Below are 23,268 nucleotides of genomic sequence, written 5' to 3' on the forward strand. Positions count from 1 at the left end.
GGATAGCTTTGGAGAGGAGCCAGTGTTGCTGCATATCTCTCCACGAGCGGTTGCAATGGCAGCTGTGCACCATTTGGTGTTCGGAGTGTTGCTAAGGAGCTTTTTGATGATGTTGGATGCTTTTTGCCTCGTCAGGGTGTGCATAAGCACAGACTCTTGACACTGACGTGGACATAAACGCAGGATGGGCGAAGCTGCAGGAGGAACGCTTGTCTGGTTCCCCCCCAGAGAAAAGTTTGTATTGATCTGTAGCCTTTGGAGGAGGAGGATGCACCGATAAGCGTAATGGTTCAGCAAGCGAAGCAATTGTTATACCTGCTCTTCTCTCATTTCTGCCTCTCTTGTTTGGCCTGGGACGTGACTTTGTGTTGCTGGTCCATCGGTCCCTGCTGCAGCATTACCCGTCCATGTTGTGTATCTGCATGCCGTCACACACAAACACACACATTCGTTCCCTCGCCGTGGTCCCCCCCATTGCTTCCTCCGTCTGTGTCTGCTTCCATCAGACATAGAGGCTGATAATATCTGCTCCAACGCCCTCTTCTCCTCCTGTTCTGTCCTTTATTGAGCTGCTTGAGGTTTTATATACCAAGCGTTTCCCTTACCTTTACGGCAGCAAATAACGATTGTCTTAGTACTCGATTATTCTGACGATTAATCAGATAAACTGGCACATTCAGCAGATTTCACTCTATGCAATATTAGAAATATATTATAATTTGCAAATAAAGAAATCAATTCCTTTTGTAGATAAGAAAATAAACATTTAATCATCTAAATGTCATAGTATTGCTTTGGCGTATACTTGATCATTTGTAGCAAAAGGTCTGCAGCAAAAACATACTTCTAACATCAACATGTGAAAACTCACCTATTGATGCTTAACTATATTTACTATACTTTGGGTTAAGTGATTAACAAATAGGTAGCAAAAAGTGCTTAACAGGATTTTCTTTTATAGAATTTGAACCAAGTGAAGGTAAAACTGCTAATTTAGTTCTGGGTAGAACATATTTACAGACAAAGACGTTTTTCTTGATCTTAAATGCAAAATTCTTATATCTTTGTACACGTGGCTTAATTGTGATGCTGATATTGTAATGTGTTACTATAGCTTTTTTAACAGGACACACTTCTTAAAGAGATATTTAATCTCATGGAGTTTTATCCTGGCTAAATAAAAGTTGAAGAATAATTACTGCTCTGAATGTTTTGTTCTTTCAGGAAACAGCCTTTTCTGAAGTCTGTGTTCTCCAGTTAATGATTGATTAGTTACTAAATTAGTTGACGATTTTACAAAAATCGATTAATCACGATTAATCGTGTCACCCCTAAATCCAATCTGACGTAAACAGGAAAAAAGTCTAATTTTATGTCAGACCGTGAGAACAAAGGTTGTTCTACAGTTTATCGCAATAACCGATTAATCACAATTAATCTGATTAATCGTTCCAGCTCTACTTCCCTTTACATTTCAGCTTTTAAATTAAAAACGAAGCTACAACATTTCCCTCGTCATGCACTTGTGTGTCTTATTATCTGTATTCACTTAGTGTCTGGCCACGTGACTTTGCTCCCTGACTGTGAGCAGAACAGAGGTCTGCATGCATCATCCTTGCATCACGCTGCAGTATGTTTGAGCGAGACGTGAGAAACTCCTCCGTCCCTATGTGCAGGCAGAGCTGCTGCACAGTTTGAATATTAGCATGTGGCTCAGACGTGACTGTCATGACTGTGCTGGCTCCAGTGTGAAAAAGTGAGGAACAAGGACAGGCTCTGTGAAAGGAGGAGTCTTCCTTCCACTGTGCTCTCTCATTGATCAGTGAGATGCTTTGCTTGGCTGTAAAACGCAGCGTGATTGGCTGCTGCTTTGCATTACACACAGCAGCTGTAGTTGTGAAGAACTACGCTGTGTCGTCTTTTCCGTACGTCTTCATTCGGGGGAATCGACTGAACTTTGCCACGTCAAGGACAATATTACTCACCGCGTCTCGCGTTGATGTCCAGTTTCCGCAGGGCAGAAAGTAAATGAGTTGAGGTGACGTCTCTGCCCTGCCTGCAACCTCCCTCCATCCTCCCTCTCTTCCTCTCTCTCTCCTATCTGTATCACTTAATCAAGACATAGCTTGCCCTTTCCTGTTCATTGCTGCCTCCCTCCCTCCTCTGTTTTGCTTGTTTTCTTCTTTTCCTGCAGCGTGATCCTAAAGACGCTGTAGCCGTTTCCAGCCTAAACGGTCGCTTTTTCTGTTTTCTGCAATTCACAGTGAGACGGCAAGCAAAGACATGCAGCGGAGAGGTCAGTGAGGATGACAACAGAGGCAACGGAGACGGAGGGATGAGAAGCAGACTCAAGTAAGAGGAGGAAGCGGGACTCCAAAGTGCCTACAGTACGGTTTTGTCCTACAGCAGGAGAGAGGGCTCGGTGTGCGTTTGGCCTTGAATGGAGGCTATATTTTGTCCTGACAGCCACAAAGTCATCCATCCCACGTTGCTGAGCTGCAGTCCCCACATACCCAGAGCTGAGCTGAAGCTTTGTCTCGTCATTACAAGGACATTACGGGTGTAAGGTTCTGCTTTTTCATCTCTGTCTGTCAGAGAACAACAACTACAACAGAGCTGCGGTGACTTCCTCTGCTCTGACCATGTTGACATGAATGTAAAAGAGACGCATCTGAGCGGACTACGGTGATGTTTTCTGAACGTTTTTCTTTCTTTCTCTTGAGACAGAGCTGGTCTCTGCTCCCAGTTAACCTCTGCTATCTCACCCAGTAAAACTTCAGCTGACAGTTTTCCCAGGAACAGCTAATAAACATCCCCCAAAATACTCCAGTCTGAAGGGACTTGCTACCTATTTGCTCTGAAGGAAAAATATTTTTGCTTTTTTTTCCCCAAGGGGATTTTTTTTCTCTCTCTCTCTCTTGAATCACTATTAGTCAGCCCTGCTCGCATTAGACCATTTTTTTCCATCCACTCACTCCCACCCCTTGCTCAGTGTCTGTGAGCATCTCAGATGGCTGTCAGCATGACCATGGGACGAGACACCAAATGGCTGACCTTGGAAGTGTGTCGCGAGTACCAGAGAGGCACCTGCTCGCGGTCTGACACCGATTGTAAGTTTGCACATCCCTCCCGGAGCTGCCATGTGGAGAACGGCCGAGTCATCGCCTGCTTTGATTCGCTCAAGGTAACAACGCAGCGCACATCACACACGCATCAGTTCCTGCCGCATTACAGCTTGTTTGTTCCTCCGGTTCTGTGTCAGACACGTCGGCTTCAGTCGTGGCTCTTGATCGTCTGGGAAAGTTTATAGTACTCAGACCACATATTTACATACCCTGTAGAGCAACCTTTTACTCTCTGTCTGGCTTTAAATTTAGCTATTTTCTCCTGTTTTAAGTCAGGTTGGACTTAGGGATGAAACGATTAATCGGATTAATTGTGACTAATCATGAGTAATCAATTATTTAAACAAACTCTAGACAATCTTCTCACTGTCTGACATTAAATTGGATTATTTTTTTCCTGTTTTAGGTCAAGTTGGAAATAGGGATAAAACGATTAGTCATATTAATCGATTATTGAAATAAACTGACCTTAAATCTGACCATATTTTCTTGTTTCAAGTCAGGCTGGACTTAAGGCTGAAACGATTAATCGTGACTAATCATGATTAATGAATTACTTAAATAAACTCTAGAACAATCTTCTCATTGTCTGGCATTAACTGGATGATTTTTTCCTGTTTTAGGTCAGGCTGGAATACAGGTTGAAACGATTAATCAGATTAATCGTTATTAATTGATTATTGAAATAAACTAGAACAGTATTTTTCTCACGGTCTCGCATTAAATTTGACTATTTTTTCCTGGTTTAAGTCAGGTGGGATTTATGGCTGAAACAATCAGATTAGTCATGATTAATCTTGAATAATCGATTTTTAAAATAAACTGTAGAGAAACTTTTGGCAGCATTGCCTTTTAAACTGTATGACTTGGATCAAGTGTTTAGGTTTTTCCTTCGACAAGCTTCTCTCAATAGTTTGCTGGAAATTTGACCCATTCCTCCTGACTGAACTGATGTATTTGATTCAGGTTTATAGGTAGCCTCACTAGCCACACATTTTCAGATCTGCCCACAAATTATCTGGAGATCAGAGCTTCTCCAAAACGTTGTTTTTGTTGTCCTTTAGCAGTGTTAGTCGTTGTTCTTCTGGAGAGCCCATTTGTGGCCAGCGTGAACTTTCTGATTGATGTGAAGTTCTTGAGTTTCTCCTGCAGCAAAACAGCCACACAGCATTATTCTGCCACCTCCGTACTTCAAACTTTATTTGGTCTTCCCAGTCTCGAAGGCAAATAGCAAGAAACCTGTTGCAATATGCAATTAATTGCTTATTGGTTATCAATCCGTTTTATTTGTGGTTTCAGTTATAAGTGTTTATTACTCTTTCTTTATTTTATTACTTTGGATATTTAAAATATCTGCCAGTTCCAGTGTTAAGTGTTCTTTAATGATTGTTTATTGGTCATTGAGAGGGTGAATTAGCATTATTATGCCATTATCAATTTATTACTTGAAAATGGTCTGAAACAATATTATTATAATTTATTGCAATAATTACTGAGACAGTTTATCATCCAGCAAAATGTTATTGAGACAAATCTAAATAATGCTAATTTGCTTTATCCAGGAGCAATAATGACCCTGAATTAACAATAAAACATCTTTATATAATTTTATAATGTGCAATAGAGACTTTAACTTAACCACTGCTATTTATTTACATAGCTGGACTTTTGTATATCCTGTATAATTTTAGTATTATTATTTGCTTTGTTAATAATTTCTGCATTTTAATGTCTATACCTTACCAAGTCGACTGCACACATTTTTTATTCTGTTGTTACTTTGTAAAAAGTGACTGTGACTAGATTTGATTAGATTTTAACTAAATTGTGGCCAAATGCTTCAACTTAAGTTTCATCAAACCTCATTATGTGCCTTCAAATATTTGGGTCTTTGTCTTTAATTTGTTTTTCTTGTTATAATTGTCTGGAGTTTTGACTTCTTCCTCGCTGAATGGCCTTTCAGTTCATGCTGGGCCTGGACCAGCTGTGGTTCTGGGGTTAATTTTCACTTTCCACATTAAATTTGCTCAATTCCTGGGACACAGAACTCGTCTTTTCCTGGAAGGTGTCATGTTTGTTTATTCACCTGGTGTTTGACCTGGTTATATATGTGTTTGAACCAATGAGTGCGTGACCTTCAGGCATCTGGACATCAAATCAAACTCGTTGAGGTCCATGATTCTTGAACTGACGTCTTGGGTAACTTTTATGATATCTCTCAAAGAAGCAGCAACTTAAAGGTGTTGCTCTAAAAAACAACCACATATTTTCCTCCGTTTAACTCAACTGTTGTAAACTGACCTACCAGAAACATATTTTTGTCAATGTGTCTAACAAATATTAATAATTCTGGTTTTCATATTTGACTTTAAGCAGAATGTTTTGATTTAGTGGCAGTAAGCAGTTTATTTATACAATAATGATGACAGATAAAATAGAGGTTTATGCTTCATTTCAGAGGAATATTTAGTGATCAATTTCATATCAGACTGACTATAAATGGTATTATTCATGACTAATTGTAATGAATGTTTCTCTTAAATACTACTGTGGCAGAAATAAGTCAACTTCAGAAATTATTTAAGTTTCTCAGCTAATTTTATTGCTTTCAGTCTCATTTATTATAACTTTAGTATTTACAGAAAAATACATACATATTGGATTTTTGCTTTGCCATATAACGATTTTAAAAAATGTGTGTCCCCTTTAAGAGTTTCTGAATAAATATGACAAATTGTCATATTAAAGTTTCATTTAACAAAAATAATTATTTTAGAACAAATTACAATAATCTTTTATTGGGAATTTTGCTGCTAAGTGATATTTTGTATATTGTAAATGATACTGTACAGGATGCCTAAAAATATATTAATACTAAAATAACAAGTGTGCAAAAACAGAACATCATATTTTGAAGAACACTGAATATAGTTGCATGAGTTTCTCCTAAGGAAGCATATGCTTAGGCTACATTTTCTGGAAAATACAAGGAAATTTTGCATGAAACATATTTTCACATGAAGTGAATTTGAGCCTAAAACTGTTTTCTCAGAAAACTGGCAGACTATAAAACATAGCTGTAATTAAATAGAGTTATTGCTTGTAAGTGCAGATAATTGAAGATGGAAACATGGATATTTTATATATTGTATTCAATTGGTTTGTTGGGAGCAGAGTTGATTATAGAGTGACTGTTTTTTTTTTTGGTTTTTTTTTTGGTTTTTTTGTGAACAATAAAGAGAAAATTGGAGGACTGTTTCTTTGATTAATGTGTGGGTAACGTCTCTTTTGTTTCTCGAATGGGAAGCATTGAAATGAAACTGAAAGCAGGACGCATGCTGTAAAAAGAAAAGCTCCATTTATCTGTCCTGATATGTTAGGCCAATCACACATTTCAAAAGGATGAATACACAATTAAAGATCATTCCCTGATGAATATAAGGAAAGTACAGAGAAAACAGGGTCTGGATGGTGGTGTGGTGGTTAGCATTGTCTGTTCACAGCCAGAAAGTCCCTGATTTAGATATAAAGTTTCCACTTTGTCATTGTTCCTGCTGTGGGTTGTGGCTGGTTTGTTTCCGCCATGTTAGCTAGCATGACGGAGAGTTTTTCTTAATATTTCTGTCTCTGTGTCCTCCCTGTGTTGGGCTGCTGACCTGTTGATGTTGTTGATGATGATAAACGTTGGGATTAGCTCCACTTTATGAAGGATAAAACTATATACCACAATCCAACATCATAGAAATAAAATCCATATGTTTCGCTGTTGAGTAAATTTAAACCTGTGAAAAGTGCCTAGGAGGTATCCTCTATAACCATTACTCTTTGTATGGCTCTCACTCCATTTATCTTACCAAACATATTTATCTGTAAGGGAAAATAACTATCTAATCTATATTTAGTTTTCATTGTTGCTATGCTTACTAGCATTTTTAGATTACTACAATAAGTTGACTTACAATTAGGGATTTTTTATGGCACTGATTGCGCCGATCTGACTGCAAAATGTTTGTGTTTTTTATTTAAAAAAGAAATTGAATTATTTGTTCAATTTCTTTTTGAAATTGAACAATTTCAAAAAGAAATTGTTCAATTTGCATCTTTTCATGTATTTCTAATAGTAAATGAAATGAATAATAGATAGAATAATCAGTTACTAAAATAAACTTTAGTTACAGCCAGGACTGGACAATATGGCTGAAAAACATATTATGGTTCATATCAGTCGATATCAATAATTATTGAGTTGTTATTTTTGTTTTAAATATGTGAAGCTGTTCTATTGAGAGTTTTCACTTCTTGTCATTGTTTCTTCTTTATTGTAACCAAAGAGTGAGCGAGTTTCTAGGTAACCAAGGAGTGAGCGAGTTGCTAGGTAACCAAAGAGTGAGTTAGTTGATTCCAGCAACCTTGTTTAGCTGACTGTGGGAGCAGCTAAAGCCTTTCCTCTGCCTACATCCCCCAGAATGCTGTGCGGTTCTGGATCAAAGTTCAGTGAAATTACTGAATGTTCTATCAGATGTATATTGATCACTATTTTTGGGTTTTGTTTATTATTTATTTTTAGTTTATTGTCCATCCCCAGGTGAGGTTCTACTAATTTTAAGACGTTGTGATGTAAATATTTTGTGAAAGAAACCGTATACTAGTTATATACTGCCTGTCAGTTTACTTTAGGTCTAATTTCAGGGAGTGCGGTAGAAAACGCCTCCTCTCCACTAGGTTGAGCTCAGTTATTGAGAGTTTTCCTCTTTACTTCTTCAGTTTTCTATGCCTGTACTTCAGTTGTGACTCATTGATAAGCATTTATCCTTCAGGCACAAACTTGGTGGGACTAAAGTGTCTAACCTCGGCTCAGGTTATTAAAATACTGCACTGCAGATACTAGCATAGCAACCAGCCTGGAATATACAGATTTAAGTACCAAGCGTTGATCTGATTAATGATGCATTTTAAATAAACTACCTCTGAGTAGGAGGTGAAATACAGACTCCTAGACTCAAACATTAAAATAACATAACTTAGGCTGAAACTATTAACCTGATTAATTGTAATGAATTGATTAGTGAAATAATGACACTAAGTGAATGCAGCCAGCTAGTAAGACATGCACAGATTCATGACGAGGGAAATATTTTAGCTTCATTCTTAACTTTGAAAATTAATTAATTGACCACGCGTGCAGATACTGAGTTAGTATCAGCAGCCGCCTCGTTCGGATCGGCTCTTCTCTCTCAGCTGTGAGAGCATTCAAAATTTCCAAACGTTAGTGATTGGGTGAAATTTAAACTTCAGTGGAGTTCACGCCTCCAGGACGTAATCGTTTCTCAATAGTCGAGAGTTCAGACCCTCTGGACGAAGCAAAACATAGTTTTTATCAAATCACTGATTTACTTTAATTAAATCCACATGCATATTTAACTCAATATTAGTGTTTCCAAGTAGAATTTATTGTTATTTGAGCTAAACGGCCAATGCTAATGTACTGGTGATCTGCTTCTCCATTACTGCTGCTGCTGCTCTCTCCTCCACCTGATAACCACAACATCAACACTGTACAGTAGTACAAGCCACTCCTGTTAGTGATAATAACTAACATTTTAAGGTAGCATCAGCTGAAAAAAGCCAGTTATTTTAGCCTCTAAACAGACTGTTGTTGTGATTCCCAGCCTCATGAGGGATTTTTCTCAAAGCTTTTCTATAGCGAAGAATCGAGACCCAGACAAGGGGCTTTCTGTCTGAGTGCAGCTGCTGTCTCCTGGTTTATTGAGTTAGAATTTATTATTCAGCCATTTTTCTGTGTTATGTCCTACGGAGCAGAGGGGGGAGATGGAGAAGAGAGACAGAGAGAGGGGGCCTAGCAACAGCACAGGACTGAACACCCATTGGATAGTTTGATCTTTCTGAGTGGCATGGCTGTTTTTAGCACAGAGCAACAGCCTGGTTCTGTACCGGTTGCACAGAGGGAGCCGCTTTATAAATATATGTACACCAAAGGTAGCGAGGAACCATTAAAAGCCTCATTTGACCGTCTTGGGAGAGGACTGAGGTTGGAGTCAGCTGAAGGTCGAACCAGTCTGTTCTTCATGAGGGCTGCAGTAAACAAACATCTCCGGAAACGGAGCCCTTAGCCTCGGTGTGTTTGATGATTACACTCAGCTGATTCTGTTTTTGGTCAACTGTGAAACACCTCTCTGTCCGTCATGGCATCACTCTTTCCTCCCCTCCCTTCCACGTTAATTTTATGGATTTATCTGCTAATGGTTTCCCTCCCGTATGTGCCATCTCCAGGCCGACACAAGCCAACCGCTGTCATTCCCCGTTGCTTCTCCATTAGGTCTGTCGGCCCTGCCTGAATGGGCTTCAGCGGGAGGGAGAGAGCAGCTCTCCACTTAGTTCTTCTTACCTTGTTAGCTGGAGTGCTGCTGTCATCTCATGTGATTAGTGTGGAAATCCCGTTTGTCCATCATCAGACAGCAGATTCAGTCGCAATCTCAGATCTGAATGGCATCACTTCTGTTCATATAGATTATCCTTAGACTAGGTAGAGCTGCTTTATATAAAAATGCAAAGAAACATATGCATTCACATATCTATTTGAACCGCACCAGAGTTCACTTCAACCAAACCGAGGTTTGTAGGAACTCTGGTCCGCATCAGAGTTTGATTATGCATTCACACATCCCCAAACAAACCGGACTGCCTGGCAAACAGACTAAAGCGGACCAACTAAAACATTTCTTCCTCTAGCGCTAGGCAGAGCGCCCAATCTGTGTCTTGTGAATTTATATTGGACTTTCCTTGGCTTATTTTAACAAAATGAACCGCTAATAGTTGCCACATATCCTTTTCCACAGTTACACTGCAAAAACACAAAATCTTACCAAGTATCTTTTTCTCTAGTTTCTTGTGTGAATGTTATTATACTTAAAATACGACGAAACTAACTTACAAGTAACTTTTCAGCAAGATATAAGAGTTTGTTTTGAGTAAATAATTCTTGGAATACTGACAGAAATACCAGTTCCAACGGTACTGATATTTCTGATTATTTTACTTATTACATGGAAAAAATGTTGTTTCAAGTGAAAAAATCTGCCAGAACGCATTTTGTAAGAAAGTGACTCAAAACCTATTACAACTGAGAATACATTTTTTCCCACATTATCTGAAAAGTAGATGATTCTTTAAATATAGCAAACAAGCAAAATCCTTTTCATTTATGCTTGTATTTACGATGAATAACATCCATTTCCAATAACCAGAAATAAAAAATAAATTGGAATACTTGGAGTATTTGCATAATATTAGTTTTCTTTGCATTTTTTTGAGTACTTTTGATCCAACTATTTTGACATAAAAGTTTGGACTCCTCTGACTGATGGCTAATTAAGCTTTACTGTATACCTTTAGCTGTATAAAGGTGCACTTTTTTATCTTCTTTTCTCCAGCTAAATAAACACTAAATAAAACCATCTGAGCTTTTCCTGCTTTTATGTCTCAGATAAAGGCATAAAATGTGAGCAGCAGTCCCAGAGATCGTATTTATTAATCTCCCATTTCTCTCTTTTCTGTCAGTGTGCGGCCTTGCTCTGTGTTGCATAGCGCGTTGCCGCGGCAACCAGAAAAAAGGAGATTCCTGACGTCTCCTCAGCACCGCTTTCCACAGGCTTCTTTCTCTCGTTTTTGTAGCCACATAGCACATTGTGTGTCTGCCAGACCCCAAATTCAGACACTGATGCAGTTTATTTTTCTAAGCGAAGCATTAGATCATTAAGAGGTGCTTTTCTGTCCCCTCCGAGATGGAGCAGGAGTGCTGGGCTCCTGGGACTTTCTCTTCATTATTAACTCATCCCCAAGCACACAAGCACTGCTGACGCAAAGCTTGCTCGCATCTCGGCTGCCGGTGCTCGCGTTAGCCTCCGTATTGTCGGACCGTTTGTCACGCAGCTACAGGCTCACCTGTGTGTTCATTTTCTGATGTGAAAGGATTCTGGCAACGCAGACTCTGCAGTGTCTCCTGTTGTCATGCAAAGTCCTCCTGCATGGTGCTAAACCATTTTATGTGTCCCCATCCATCACTGTCAGATTACCCGCAATATGACCTCAGCTCATCGTCAGACTTTTTAATTTTCCCTTCCTTTAGTGCTGTCTTCATTATACGGCCCGGTTGATGCTCTGAGGAGGCAGATTAGCAGGTTTACTGCTTTTCTGCAGTGGTGGAGATGCGCTGTTGGCCCGGGAGTTAGAGGAAGACTGCAGTTTCTTCTCTAGCTGTGACGATCTGCAGAGTTCATGCAGCACTATTCACCTTATGTGTTTATTTCTGAACCCTGGGAGTTTAATTTCCTCCTGTGTTAGGATAGAAAATATAAACCTGGTTCAAATATCTATTAGATATTCTTGGATTGAAAGTTCATTAAAAATGTTTTCTGTCATTTTGATACATTTCTCGCATTAGAAAACCTGTAAAAATAAGTCAAACTCATAATAAGATATAATTGAGACAGAACTTTTCTTTGAAATTGTTTGTGAAATTTTTTGTGCAATCAGAATCACTGAAATTAATCTCAAAATCCCAGAGATTTTTATGTCAAATCTTTGAATTTTCAAATTGAGAAATGTCCTAATTTTTATTCCAGAAGATCTCTGAGGTTAATCTCAAAATGTATTTATTTTTTTTCTAGCATATTTTCAACTTTTCAAACTCAGAAATTTTCAAGTGTTTTTTTAAAAATTAAATTCAACATTTCTGAGTTTTTTGGTGGAAATTTACTATTTTTTCCAATATCTACAATGGCCTTAATACGCCTTCATACAATTGCAACTGGCTGTTTTGATCAGAGTATGACTTGACATCCAGTAAGTCTGCCGTGTAGCAGCGGTAATAAATACTGCCACCTGCAGGTAGGAGTGAGTATCACTTCAATCCAATGTCTTTGGCCATTTGTGCAGAAAATTTGCTGATTTTGTGTGAATTGATGAAAATACTACTTATGTAATTAAATTGTGCACGACTGAATTGAGTTCTAACAATAATTAAAAATGTCCAGCTTAATTTGAGAGTTCTGTGGTCGTTTGCATTCGTCAGCTTTGATCCATTTAGTTTCTCACTCTTGTTGTTTCTTTTCTTCCGCTCTCACCCTCTGCCTCCTTCTTTTCTGTTCCCTCCTCAGGGCCGCTGCACACGAGAAAATTGTAAATACCTGCACCCACCTCCGCACCTGAAAACCCAGCTGGAGATAAATGGAAGAAACAACCTGATCCAGCAGAAGGCCGCGGCGGCCATGTTGGCTCAACAGATGCAGTTCATGCTGCCCGGAGCACAGCTGCAGCCGATTGTGAGCAGCTGAGAATGAAACACACATGAACTCTGACCAAGACGGATCTAAGATTTCTCTCCTAATGTGGTGCTTTTCAGAATATTTAGTTAAAGAATTCTCATTCTGCGCTGCTTTAATTTGCATTAATACTGATGCCTCAGCCTTTCTGAATAAATATCCACTTGTTCCTGCATATTCAACAACAGCTGGAGCAGTTTGAAGTCTAACAAATTTTAATGAAGTCAAATTACTTTATTGGCAAATCGCATGTAGTCCAGAAAGCAAACGGAAAGCTTGGAGAGCTGAAAACTAAGATCATATTAAAAGTTTAATATTCATTTAAACAAAACATGGAGAAACTTAGGATGATTCAAAACTAGAACTGCATCGTTCAGGATTGTTTTTTTGTGAAACCTCGACATGCCAATGCAAGATTTACCTGCTTTTGTTTGTGTTATTCATGTGAAATTTGTAACTGCTGTAAAACAGAGTTGAACTTATTTTTTAAGATTTTGTGGCTCTTGTGGGCTGGAAGTTATAAAGTTCAGAACATCCCGCCTAATTTAGTCGCAGATTATGTGGGATTACTTCTCTGACCTGACCTTAACTATGTTTTACTTCTTAGTTTTTTTAAAAAAAACAGAGACTAGAACTTTTTTCTGACACATGTTGGTGAATTTACACAGATGCAATGGTCTTCTGAATACATCCCACTGTTGTGGTATTTGTGGTATAATTACTAGTAGTTGTTAAATGTTTTAGATCTTAACCACTAAATATTTTTGTACATTCAACAGCAAAGTTAAACTTTTTAAAAATGTCTTCAACTCCATAGTTTCATGACACTACAAGTTTCTCATTAGTATTTTAAGCCTTTTTGAGAAGGGATTCAACATGTTTTAGTTTCATTGATGTGAGGGAACAGCTTGTTATACTCCCGTCTAAAAAACTTTTTCCATCTCTGACTATTTTTAAACACCTCACTGTTACAGACAATGATTCATTTTGAGTCTGCTTCACTCAGTAACATCATCTACACCAAAGAGTGTTGTTGTTACCTCAGCCTGGCACAACGATTATCAGTAGCTGCGTTTCTATTTGCCATAAAATTATGCAAAAACAAAATACAAGAGTTATAAAATCACCGATTTCCCCAAATCGCTGCATACGTAGCTGTTCCAAGTGTAATGGGTTTGTGGCTCCAACGCCAACGTCTCCTCGGATAGACGATAGCTGATGAACGATGGCGCCATGGCTGAATTATAAACGTATATCATACATCTCTGCCAGCATTTTTAATTACTTAACATGTGAACAGTCTCATTCCTGTGTGTTCCTTACTTGATGGAAACACCACAATTGTGAAATTATGGGGTTTTTTTAGATTAACAGAATACAGATAAAGATTCGCGCACATTTCCAATAGAAACACAACAAGTGAGAAGAGTAAACGTTTGAGTTTCTACCCAGGATTGATCAAGTTATCAACTGATTTCTCCACAACAATAATGAACATTTTTATGTAATTTCAGCTGTAGGCTTCTTTAAACACCTGAAACAATCAGAAACGCTTCATATTCTTTCTGCTTTGTTAGTAACGCTATCTCTGGTTCCTTTCGCTTAAAGACGACCTTTCCAGTGACTCCATCCCTGGCAACGAGTCCCAGCATGGCGTTCAGTCCATATCTGAGCCACATGGGCCCAGCCGTGAGCCTGATGCCGGAGCTGCTGCCCAGCACGCCCCTCCTCGTCCCCGGCAGTCCCACCAGCCTCACAGCGATGGGCAACGGCACCTCGGCGCAGAAGCACACTCGCACAGACAAGCTGGAGGTATGCAGCCCATGGGCAGTTGTTGCGTTTCTAAGTTTAGTCGGAGCTCGATGAAAGGGAGATGTTGACCGGCGTTCCCGGTGGCCCTGCCAGGTTTGCAGAGAGTTCCAGCGGGGCAACTGCACACGGGGCGAGAGCGACTGCCGCTACGCTCACCCCCTGGAGGCCGGCATGGTGGACTGCAGCGAGAACTCCGTTATTGTGTGCATGGACTACATAAAGGGCCGCTGCAGCAGGGACAAGTGCAAGTACTTCCACCCGCCGGCTCACCTGCAGGCCAGGATCAAGGCTTCACAGCACCAAGCCAGTCAAAACACGGCGCCCTCTCCCTTGGTGAGTTCCTCCCTGGAATGCGACAGGAAATACTTCGACCTTGTGACCATGCAAGATGTTGAGATATTTTCTACCATTCTCTAAGATGTTGAGATATACACTTGAACCTGAGTACAATAGTAACTAGTTCAATTTACTCAGTTACATTTACTTGATTAGCTTTTTGGAAAAAAAAATGTTTTAGGAGTATCTTTACTGCTCTGCATTCTTTACTTTTACTTGAGTAATATTCAAGTTGGGTAGTAAGTAACTACTTACATTTACTTTGGTTTACTTGGAGTAGCTTTATAGGGAAAAAATACTTTTAGAAGTACTTTTACTGCTCTGTGTTTTTTTACTTTTACTTGAGTAATATTCAGAATTGGGTAGTAACTTGTTATGTTTACTCAGTTACATTTACTTGAGTAACTTTATGGAAAAATGAACTTTTATGAATTTTTACTTTTACTTGAGTAACTTCATTACAAAGTATCCCTTCTCTTACTTGAGTAAAATTTCTGGATTTTCTATCCATTGTAAGTAATTTCACTGAACGAAGAACAAACTTGTTTGTTTGTTTTTTATCCAAAAATTCACCAGACACAGACACACACTTGCGGTTTTTGTTAAAGTTTCATAAGCTTTATAATGATAAAAATGTATTTATTTTGTGTTTATGCTACCCATAAATACAAAATGTACACATTTTTATTTTGTGTTTATTTTTTCAACATTTCCATATACATTATAGTTTGATATGTCTGATTATGTAATTTTTAAATATCAAATAATTTATGTTTTGATCAGTTACGCAGTACTTCAGTAAACCTTCTATCAAATACTTTTTTTTACTCTTTTATGATTAATTTCTTGGACATCTACATTTTACTTTTACTTGAGTTAAAAATTTTTTGAAGTATTGCTACTCTGGAGTAAAATTTTTGGCTGCTCTACTCACCATTTTGTTCTATTCTATGTTTATACATTTCTGACTGACGTCGGTCCTTAGCTGTATCACTAAATCATAATAAATACTTATACATTTACAGCACATGTATGTAAACAAGAAACAAAACTTTCTGATCACTGGATTAAGATTATATTCTGTTTTTCTTGTTGTTTTTGTTCCCTAATGCTACATACTGAATTTCTGCTTGCTGGTTGTGTCTATTTGACCTGACATAAATCAAAAATAGCTAAATATATCTCAGGGTCATGTTGTCGTTACATCCTACAGCAGTTTAATCTCATGTGAATCATTTATTCGTGTTTTTCTCATTTTAGTGCCTCCTTTTGTGCAGTTAGAAGCAATTTCCCTTTTGGAGAATAAAAACTTGCTTATATTCTAATTTTTATTTGATGTTGGTGTGGCGCTGCATCCATTCAGTTCACATTTTAGGTTACAGCGCCCCCGTGTGGCTGTAGAAATGTTTACAATCTCAGGAGCCATAGTAGAGACAACAATGCAGGCTTGGAATACTTTTTAAGTATTTATATTCTGTACAAACAAAGTCTGTTGAAATCCTTTCAGTCTTTTTCACACTTTATTTCTCCACCTGGCCAGGCTTTAGCTCCAGGCGGCATGCAGTCGCTGCCAAAGAGGCCGATTTTAGAGAAGAGCAACGGCGCTGCAGCTGCAGTCTTCAACCCTAGCATGTTCCACTACCAGCAAGCCCTGGCTAACATGCAGCTCCAGCAGCCAGCCTTCATCCCCACTGGTGAGTCTCTGGGTGCAGCAGCAACATCCGGGCCCAGCGGCATGCTAAAGCAAAAACATCACATTTAAAATATAACAAAACCTCTAAATGGAGGAGACGGACATGATATGACTCTGAAAAACTGTGACATTTATAGTATTTTAAGGCATCATCTCTTTTGTGACATCATGCAAAAGTAAAAATAATTCAACCTGGTCTGGTTTCCTTTCCAGTGGGCAGTATGGCTTAAACATAAAATATAATTTTTTATACCTAATTTGATTTCTGATTGAAGTCAATGTTTCTCTTACTCTTTACCCTTAACAAATTTAAACAACAGAAAATATCTTTTAAAAAACTGGCTTTTATTTCAATAACTCCCTCTGTAAGTTAACCTGAATTCAAAGTCGAAATAAATTGAAACTGTAAAACGCATTTGTCATCCAAGATGGTAATTCTCAAACTTATTGGTGAAAAAACAATTCTGATTTCCCAAAAATGTAATCTTCAAAAACAGAAAAAAAAATTGATTAATCAATTAAATCAATTTATTGCTCTGCCCTACTTTATGGATGGCTGAAGGTGCCAGAATTAAAGCATAAACATTATGGCAACATCATGCCGCCATGTTGGTCAGGAAGAGAGTCTCTGTCCCAGACATCAATGTGTTCTGGTGCTAAATTCATGTATTCATGCATTCATGCATTCGGAACATGAGGCAAAACGTCTGATGATTGGTAAAAAGTCATTTTCCACAATGAAATTACTTCCATACAAGCGTAGACTGAAAGGCCACTCAGCAAAGAAGAAGTTTTGAAACTAAAACAGAAATGCTTTGCCACATTTGTATCAAAACGGGAAATGTCCCAGAAGACAATCTCTGAAGTACAGAGGTGGCAGCTTTGTGTTTTGTGGCCGTGTTACTGCAGGAGGGACTGGTGCACTTCACAAAGAAAATTGAATCAAAAGGGAAGAACAAAACTTAAAAGGGATCTATTATTCAATATTCAGTTTTTGCACATTTTTGTAGTTTCATCTGGATCTCAACTGCCTTTAAAATCAGAAATTATTCATTAGAAATAGATTCCCATGCTTCCTTTGGATTTTATAGAGAAATTAGCAGCCAGATACTGTTAATCACGTTCAAGCAAGTCATTGAATGTCAGTGAATGTAAATATAGAGGCAGTTTGTTCTTCTGCAGCGTTCAGATGTTTCTGAACAGAGTGCCAACAAGGTTAGGCACTAACCAGTAATATGAAGCCATTTCCAAACAATTTGAAGCTTATAATTTTACAATAAGACAGATTAACATTCATGATAGCTTACAACCTTCCCAGGAGGGCATGCACCAGCAGATTTACTCTGAAGTCACACAGAGACATGTTGGACTCTACAGACCTCAGGAAACGAAGTGTAAAAGCTCAGTAGAGGAAACAAACTGGAGAAAATCTGTTGCAACTGTCAGGCACGGTAGTGGATGGGTGATGATTTGGGCTTGTTTCCAGCCCTGACCATGAACTCGTCTGTACACCAAAGTCCTGTGGAGTCAAATATGAAATCCTCTGACAGCTGAAACTGACAGGTCATTTAAGTAACAACCCAATGCTGCTGAAAATGAGACTGATAAACTCAAGTCTAAAGGTGCTTCTACTAGCTGTTTAGTTTTATTTTTAATTCTGGTGTTATCTTTGGTAAATGAATCGTCAAAGTGAGGAATACACTTTATTCCCTCATCTGCGTTCATGCTGACCTGAGTTTTGGTGCCATTCCATTCATTTTTCTGATTTAATATGATGTTGTTCGACACTTTGCAGCTATAACATTTTCTGCTGTTTTTCAAAAGGCTTTCCACAAGGTTTCTGAGTTTGTTTAAAGGCATATCTGACAACGAGAAGGTCCGTCTCACGGTGTCCACTTTAATTCATCTCCAAGTCGCTCTTACATGCAGGCCAGACTCTCTCATTGTCTTTAGTTTGTGCTCTTGTAGGAACATGAAGAGCCCATCCCCAAACTGCTCCCTCAAAGCTGGGAGCATAAAGTTCTCTAAAGAAATGTTGGTAAGCTGCTCCTCCTTTCATGCAATGCAGCCGGGCAAGTGCTGCTGCCAGACGAGGCTCGCCCATGCCATTGTCAGACTGAAGCAAGCTTCGTCACACCAGGGAGCACTCCTCCATTTCTCTACAGTCCAGAGCCTCCCAACTTTAATGACCTGGTGATATAAAGGTTGGATTGAGCAGTTCATCTGAAGACCCTTAACTAACACCACTAACAGCAGGAGCTGAAATATTTAGGGTGTATTCACACCAGCCCTGTTTAGAAAGTTTAGAAAGTCTGGTTCGCTTGTGGAGGTTTGAATGCACAGTCAAACTTTAATTTGGGCCAAACAAGCAAACTCTGGTCCGTCTAAAAACCTCGGTCTCGGTTTGGTTGAAGTGAACTCTGTTTGGCATGTATGACTGCCAAGCAGACCGGAAACCACTCCTAAAGCAGGAAGTGGACTACGGCGGCACCCGGGCACTCTGGGTAAAAACAACCAAAACAAACATTGAGTCTAGAGCTAGCAGGAGGAATTGCTTGTGTTTTTTTTTTTTTAACCAAAGACAGAAGAGAAATTCTACAACTGCAAAAATATGATGCTACTTCATTTTTCTTTGCATTTCTAGAAGAAGGAAGTGTCTTCTTTAGAGGTTTTGTGTTGTTTCCTTTGTTGGGTTTTTGTGCAGCGCCCCCACAGGTGAGGAGGGGAACAGGTCGTTCAAAGTGTTCGGTTCGTTTGACACAGTGCAGTGATAAAGAAAACCACACAAGCTACAAATGTAACAAATGTTGCGATTTTGGTCCCCAATGGAAATGAATCTTTGTGAAAACACCGTTACTAGCGATGAGATTTAACAACTGGACTTATGCGGCATCCTATGATAATCAGCACTATAGTTAACATGTTCACACAGCAGACAAATGTGACGCATATCCGACTTTTTCACAGCACTTTGAACGGCTCAATTTGATATTTTCACTCCCCAAAAAAATCTGATTTTTTTCCACTTCCATGTGTAACACTAAATTGGATACTTATCCATTTGTTTTCAGATCTGATTGTAGACGTTCTGTCTGCAGTCTCAATTAAAGTTTCCATGTTTTATTTTATCTGACTTTACTGATGTGAGACATGCATCATAATTCTGCACCAGAAGAAGCCAAACAGCCCATCCTTACATTGTCTTCTAGCTGAAAATCTGTATTTTTAATGGCTCTTTTCCATATTCATACCCAGTTCATTGAATACAATTATCAGATTCTTCAGTCTGATCAGATTGTATGGTCGTGTACCTCCTTGTTTGGTTAACTATTTGTTGGTCAGTATTTTATTTGATAAGTGGTTAGCTAATGAAATATGTATTTTTCTTTCTCTTCTTTTGTTTGCATGTCTCCTGATATCCGTTTAAACTCATCTTCATCACTTGATATCTCATGTTTTTCTTTTTTTCTTTTATTCTGCACATTTTGCCATGATAACCATATCATTCCTGTTCCTCCTCCCTGCCCTCCCTCATTCCCCGTCCTCTGTCTTTCGTCTGACTCGCCTGAATTAAAGTTCCCATGATGCACGGTGCCACCTCCACTGTTTCGTCGGCCTCGACCCCCGTCACCAATGTTCCTTTCGCTGAATCCTCCGCCTCGAATCAGGTTTGCTCTTTCATTTCAGTTCTGTTTTATTTTAGCTCTATAGTTCACTGTTTCTTTTTATTTAGTCGGTTAAACCATCTGCTTGTACTGAGTTTTGTTCACATTTCATCTGTCGTCCCTTTTTAGTCTTTTTGTCAGACGAGCCAATTAAAACAGGAAATTCTTAAAGTGGGAAACTATTTTATCAGGAAGTCGCTTAGATTTTTTTTTAACCACATCACATCTATCTTACTCTATGACCTAATTAAACCTCAACAGAAATGTTGCTCATTTTCTCAAGAAACGATATCTTTTAGTTGATGTAGACTTTCGGTTCTTTGCTTCATTTTATTAAGATTTGCCTAAATTTAAAGCAACTACCTTAATCTTAACTCTTGAATGATTCTCTTTGTTCAAAATGTTCTCTAAAAATCTCCCAGCCCTCCACAGAACATCTCTATTTAAGCTGAGATAAGAAGTAGTTTTATTTGTAAATAGGAAAAAGTGAAAACCAGGTAGCATTTTCTTTCCACTACCTCGTGTCTGTGGCTGATTATGACACGAAATCCTAAGAAAATACATTAAGGTTTGTCTTTGTAACATGATAAAATCTGAAAAAATTCAACTATAGGGAATACTTTTGCACGGCACTACACATTGTCTCTTAAATAAAAGTGAAATCAATCATTTACAAAATGGATTTTTATTTTTATCTGCCTGCTTAATTACTTGAAATAATTTATAAATCTAAAACTACATTATTGTCCAAAGGTTGAAGGATGAGTTGCTGCATTTTTTTAAAGCGTTCTTGATCTATATTTCTCCAGGTTTTCTGAGATTTCTTGGAAGTTTGACAATCTTGTCCTTTTATCTGACATTATTGTGAGTATTTTGTAGCTCTGACTACTAATATAAAAAGAGGAAGTGTAACTAAGGGCTATCATCCTTCCTCATCTTTCTATCAACCATCAACACCATGCCAAGAAAAAACTGTTTTTATCAGATTGCAGCCTGCTTTTAATAAGACCCTAGAATCCTGTTTAACATTTTGAGTCATCTGCTGTATGCGAGCAAAAGTGACTCATCACTTGAGTTTGGGTCATTTTTATGCTTGACTTAATTCATTTTACAAACCAAATGAATTATCGGTAAATGCTCAAGTACTGGACTGGACAGGAATAAAACAATAGCTAAAGTTATACATAAGAAAAGATCTATAGAATTATGAACACCACTAAAAATCCAAAACGTATTTGTCAAAAAAGCATAAGTCACTCAGATTTGGTTGAAAAAGTCACAATTAACTTATAACAGTCGTCTGTTCCACCCTTGACTCTGACTGCACATCCAAACAGATTTCTCTGCAGACGTTACTGTCAATTCTCCACAACAGGTGATCACTATTAGTTGTGCTTTATTTTTATCAGCTTCCTTTGTTTCTGTAATGATTTTGTGACGATCCTGTCACCTCCTGTTCCTGTAAAGTCTTTTAAAATCGATCCATAAACGACTACATCCATTATCACTTCCATAAAAAGATTTGCTGCTGTTTCTCTTCTGCACATGCGGGTCGCTTTTGGGTCGTAAAACATTCACACAGAAGCCTGATTACAGTTGCGCCATTCAACAGTATGAACAATAATGCAAAATTAAAAAATTCTGATTTCAGCAAAATCTTGGAAATAAGCATCAAGATCTGCTGTGTGAACGTAGCTAAAGAGTTCAGAGCGGTTCTTTGGTTCTGCTACCGTGACTCTTCATCTCAGTGTATCAAGTTTTATTACGTATTACTTTGTCGATATTCCACTAATGTAAAAAATATCCCCACAATTTCACAATTGTGGTGCTTCCATTAAATAAGAAACACAATTAAAATCACACGTGAATACATTTATTCAAGCGGTAAGCCATCATCTTCCTACCACTTCCTGTCATCTTCTTCGTCTTTTCCAGTTGTTGATCGTGTGATACGAAAAAAAGACACTCATTTTGATACAGCTGAAAAACCACCTCCTCCCAGCTCAAAACCTTTTTTATCAAAAAACTTGATTTTTATTAAAATTCCCAGGTCTCCATTAAGCAAATTTAATTTAGTAATTCCAGTTTGTGTAACTAAAAGCTCCATGGAAACACATTGCTGCACTTACAGGAAACCAGCCCACACCAGTGTGCCCAGCAGGTGCAGTTAAAGCTTTGGATATGCACATAATCACTAAATCTCACTTCTCCCCGTTTCTTTGCTCTCTGCTTCTTTCAGTAGACTCCTCCGAGCTTCTGACCCCCGATCCGGTGGAGCTGCAGTGCGTTCCCATGGAAAACCATTTCTGCCCCGTCCCCAAACTGCTGGTGGCGGCTCCAGTGGGAATAAACTCAGTAAGCCTTTCACGAAACCCCAGTTAGAGTCCCTGAAAACCTGCAGCTCTGCAGCAAACATGTGCCTCGCCCACAGTGCGCACCGACCGAGCGTCAGTGTGAAACTTCTTATACAATGTTTATAAAATAAAATGTAAAAAATAAGCTGCAATGGTTCACGCAATACAAGCCTGAACTCAAAGCTGCTTCACTGCAGCCGTAACGATGCATCCTGACGTGATGAGCAATAGAGCTCCCTCGTTCTGACAGCCATACACACACACCACACCTTAAACGTGTGCACACGCGCACACACACACACACACACACATTGAAGACTAGAAGCCCTTTATGGGTTGCAGCCATTACCTGAGGCAGCCCAACACACCTGACTGATCCAAAGTAAGAAAAGTTCATTCTGGATTCTCAGAACATTGGAGCTGCAAACGGACCTGCTGCCGGTCTTCAACCATGACTCGTTTTAAAAATGAAAGAATGTGTTGTATATCATCCAGTTTATTCTCATCTGATGCCTGATGAAACGTCAGAAAGAAGCTGTTAATTTGTTTGTGCCTTTGAGTTTTTCCTGCTGAGCTGCAGAGAAGACCTGGTTTCTAAAAAGGATTTTAAAAAATAAACTAAACAGCAGCGATTAAAGAGATGTCCACATGTGAAATTAAAGGCAATACCAATTTCAAGTTTGCTGCATATCAGCGAGTGGTTGCTAGTGGAGGACGATTGTATTAAACAACGAAGGTTTATTTGCAGGATTTAAAGGTTTTTGCCTGATTTTAAATATCTGGATTAAAACAGCAAATGAGGCATCATTAAACATGTAAAGTTAGGTTGCATTCACTATAACTTATAGAGGCAGATAAGAGGTTTTCTAACCCCCTTCACACCAGATTAAGACGAGCCTACAGTAAACTATTTGGGACAAAATTCAGTCCAGGGCCAGCCCT

General features: G+C 38.6%; 1 protein-coding gene across 6 annotated transcripts in view; it reads left to right on the top strand.

Annotated features, from left to right (window-relative positions):
• mbnl3 (muscleblind-like splicing regulator 3) overlaps positions 1 to 23,004 on the top strand; it is a 28,593-nt gene extending 5,589 nt beyond the window's left edge. The window contains exons 2-8 of one of the 6 annotated variants that reach the window (XM_008420827.2): positions 2,265 to 3,184; positions 12,302 to 12,466; positions 14,075 to 14,278; positions 14,372 to 14,611; positions 16,155 to 16,308; positions 19,884 to 19,975; positions 22,215 to 22,334. In XM_008420827.2, the coding sequence (XP_008419049.1) occupies positions 3,011 to 3,184; positions 12,302 to 12,466; positions 14,075 to 14,278; positions 14,372 to 14,611; positions 16,155 to 16,308; positions 19,884 to 19,975; positions 22,215 to 22,232 (1,047 nt within the window). In that variant the 5' untranslated portion in view covers positions 2,265 to 3,010 and the 3' untranslated portion in view covers positions 22,233 to 22,334. Of the gene's footprint in view, positions 1 to 1,841; positions 2,039 to 2,264; positions 3,185 to 12,301; positions 12,467 to 14,074; positions 14,279 to 14,371; positions 14,612 to 16,154; positions 16,309 to 19,883; positions 19,976 to 22,211 lie in introns of those variants that run through there. The other 5 variants (XM_008420828.2, XM_008420823.2, XM_008420824.2 and 2 more) reach the window with 5 other exon arrangements.
• Positions 23,005 to 23,268: the final 264 nt, after the last annotated feature.

This window comes from Poecilia reticulata, linkage group LG10 (assembly GCF_000633615.1).
Source record: "Poecilia reticulata strain Guanapo linkage group LG10, Guppy_female_1.0+MT, whole genome shotgun sequence".
In the NCBI taxonomy this organism is placed as follows: domain Eukaryota; kingdom Metazoa; phylum Chordata; class Actinopteri; order Cyprinodontiformes; family Poeciliidae; genus Poecilia; species Poecilia reticulata.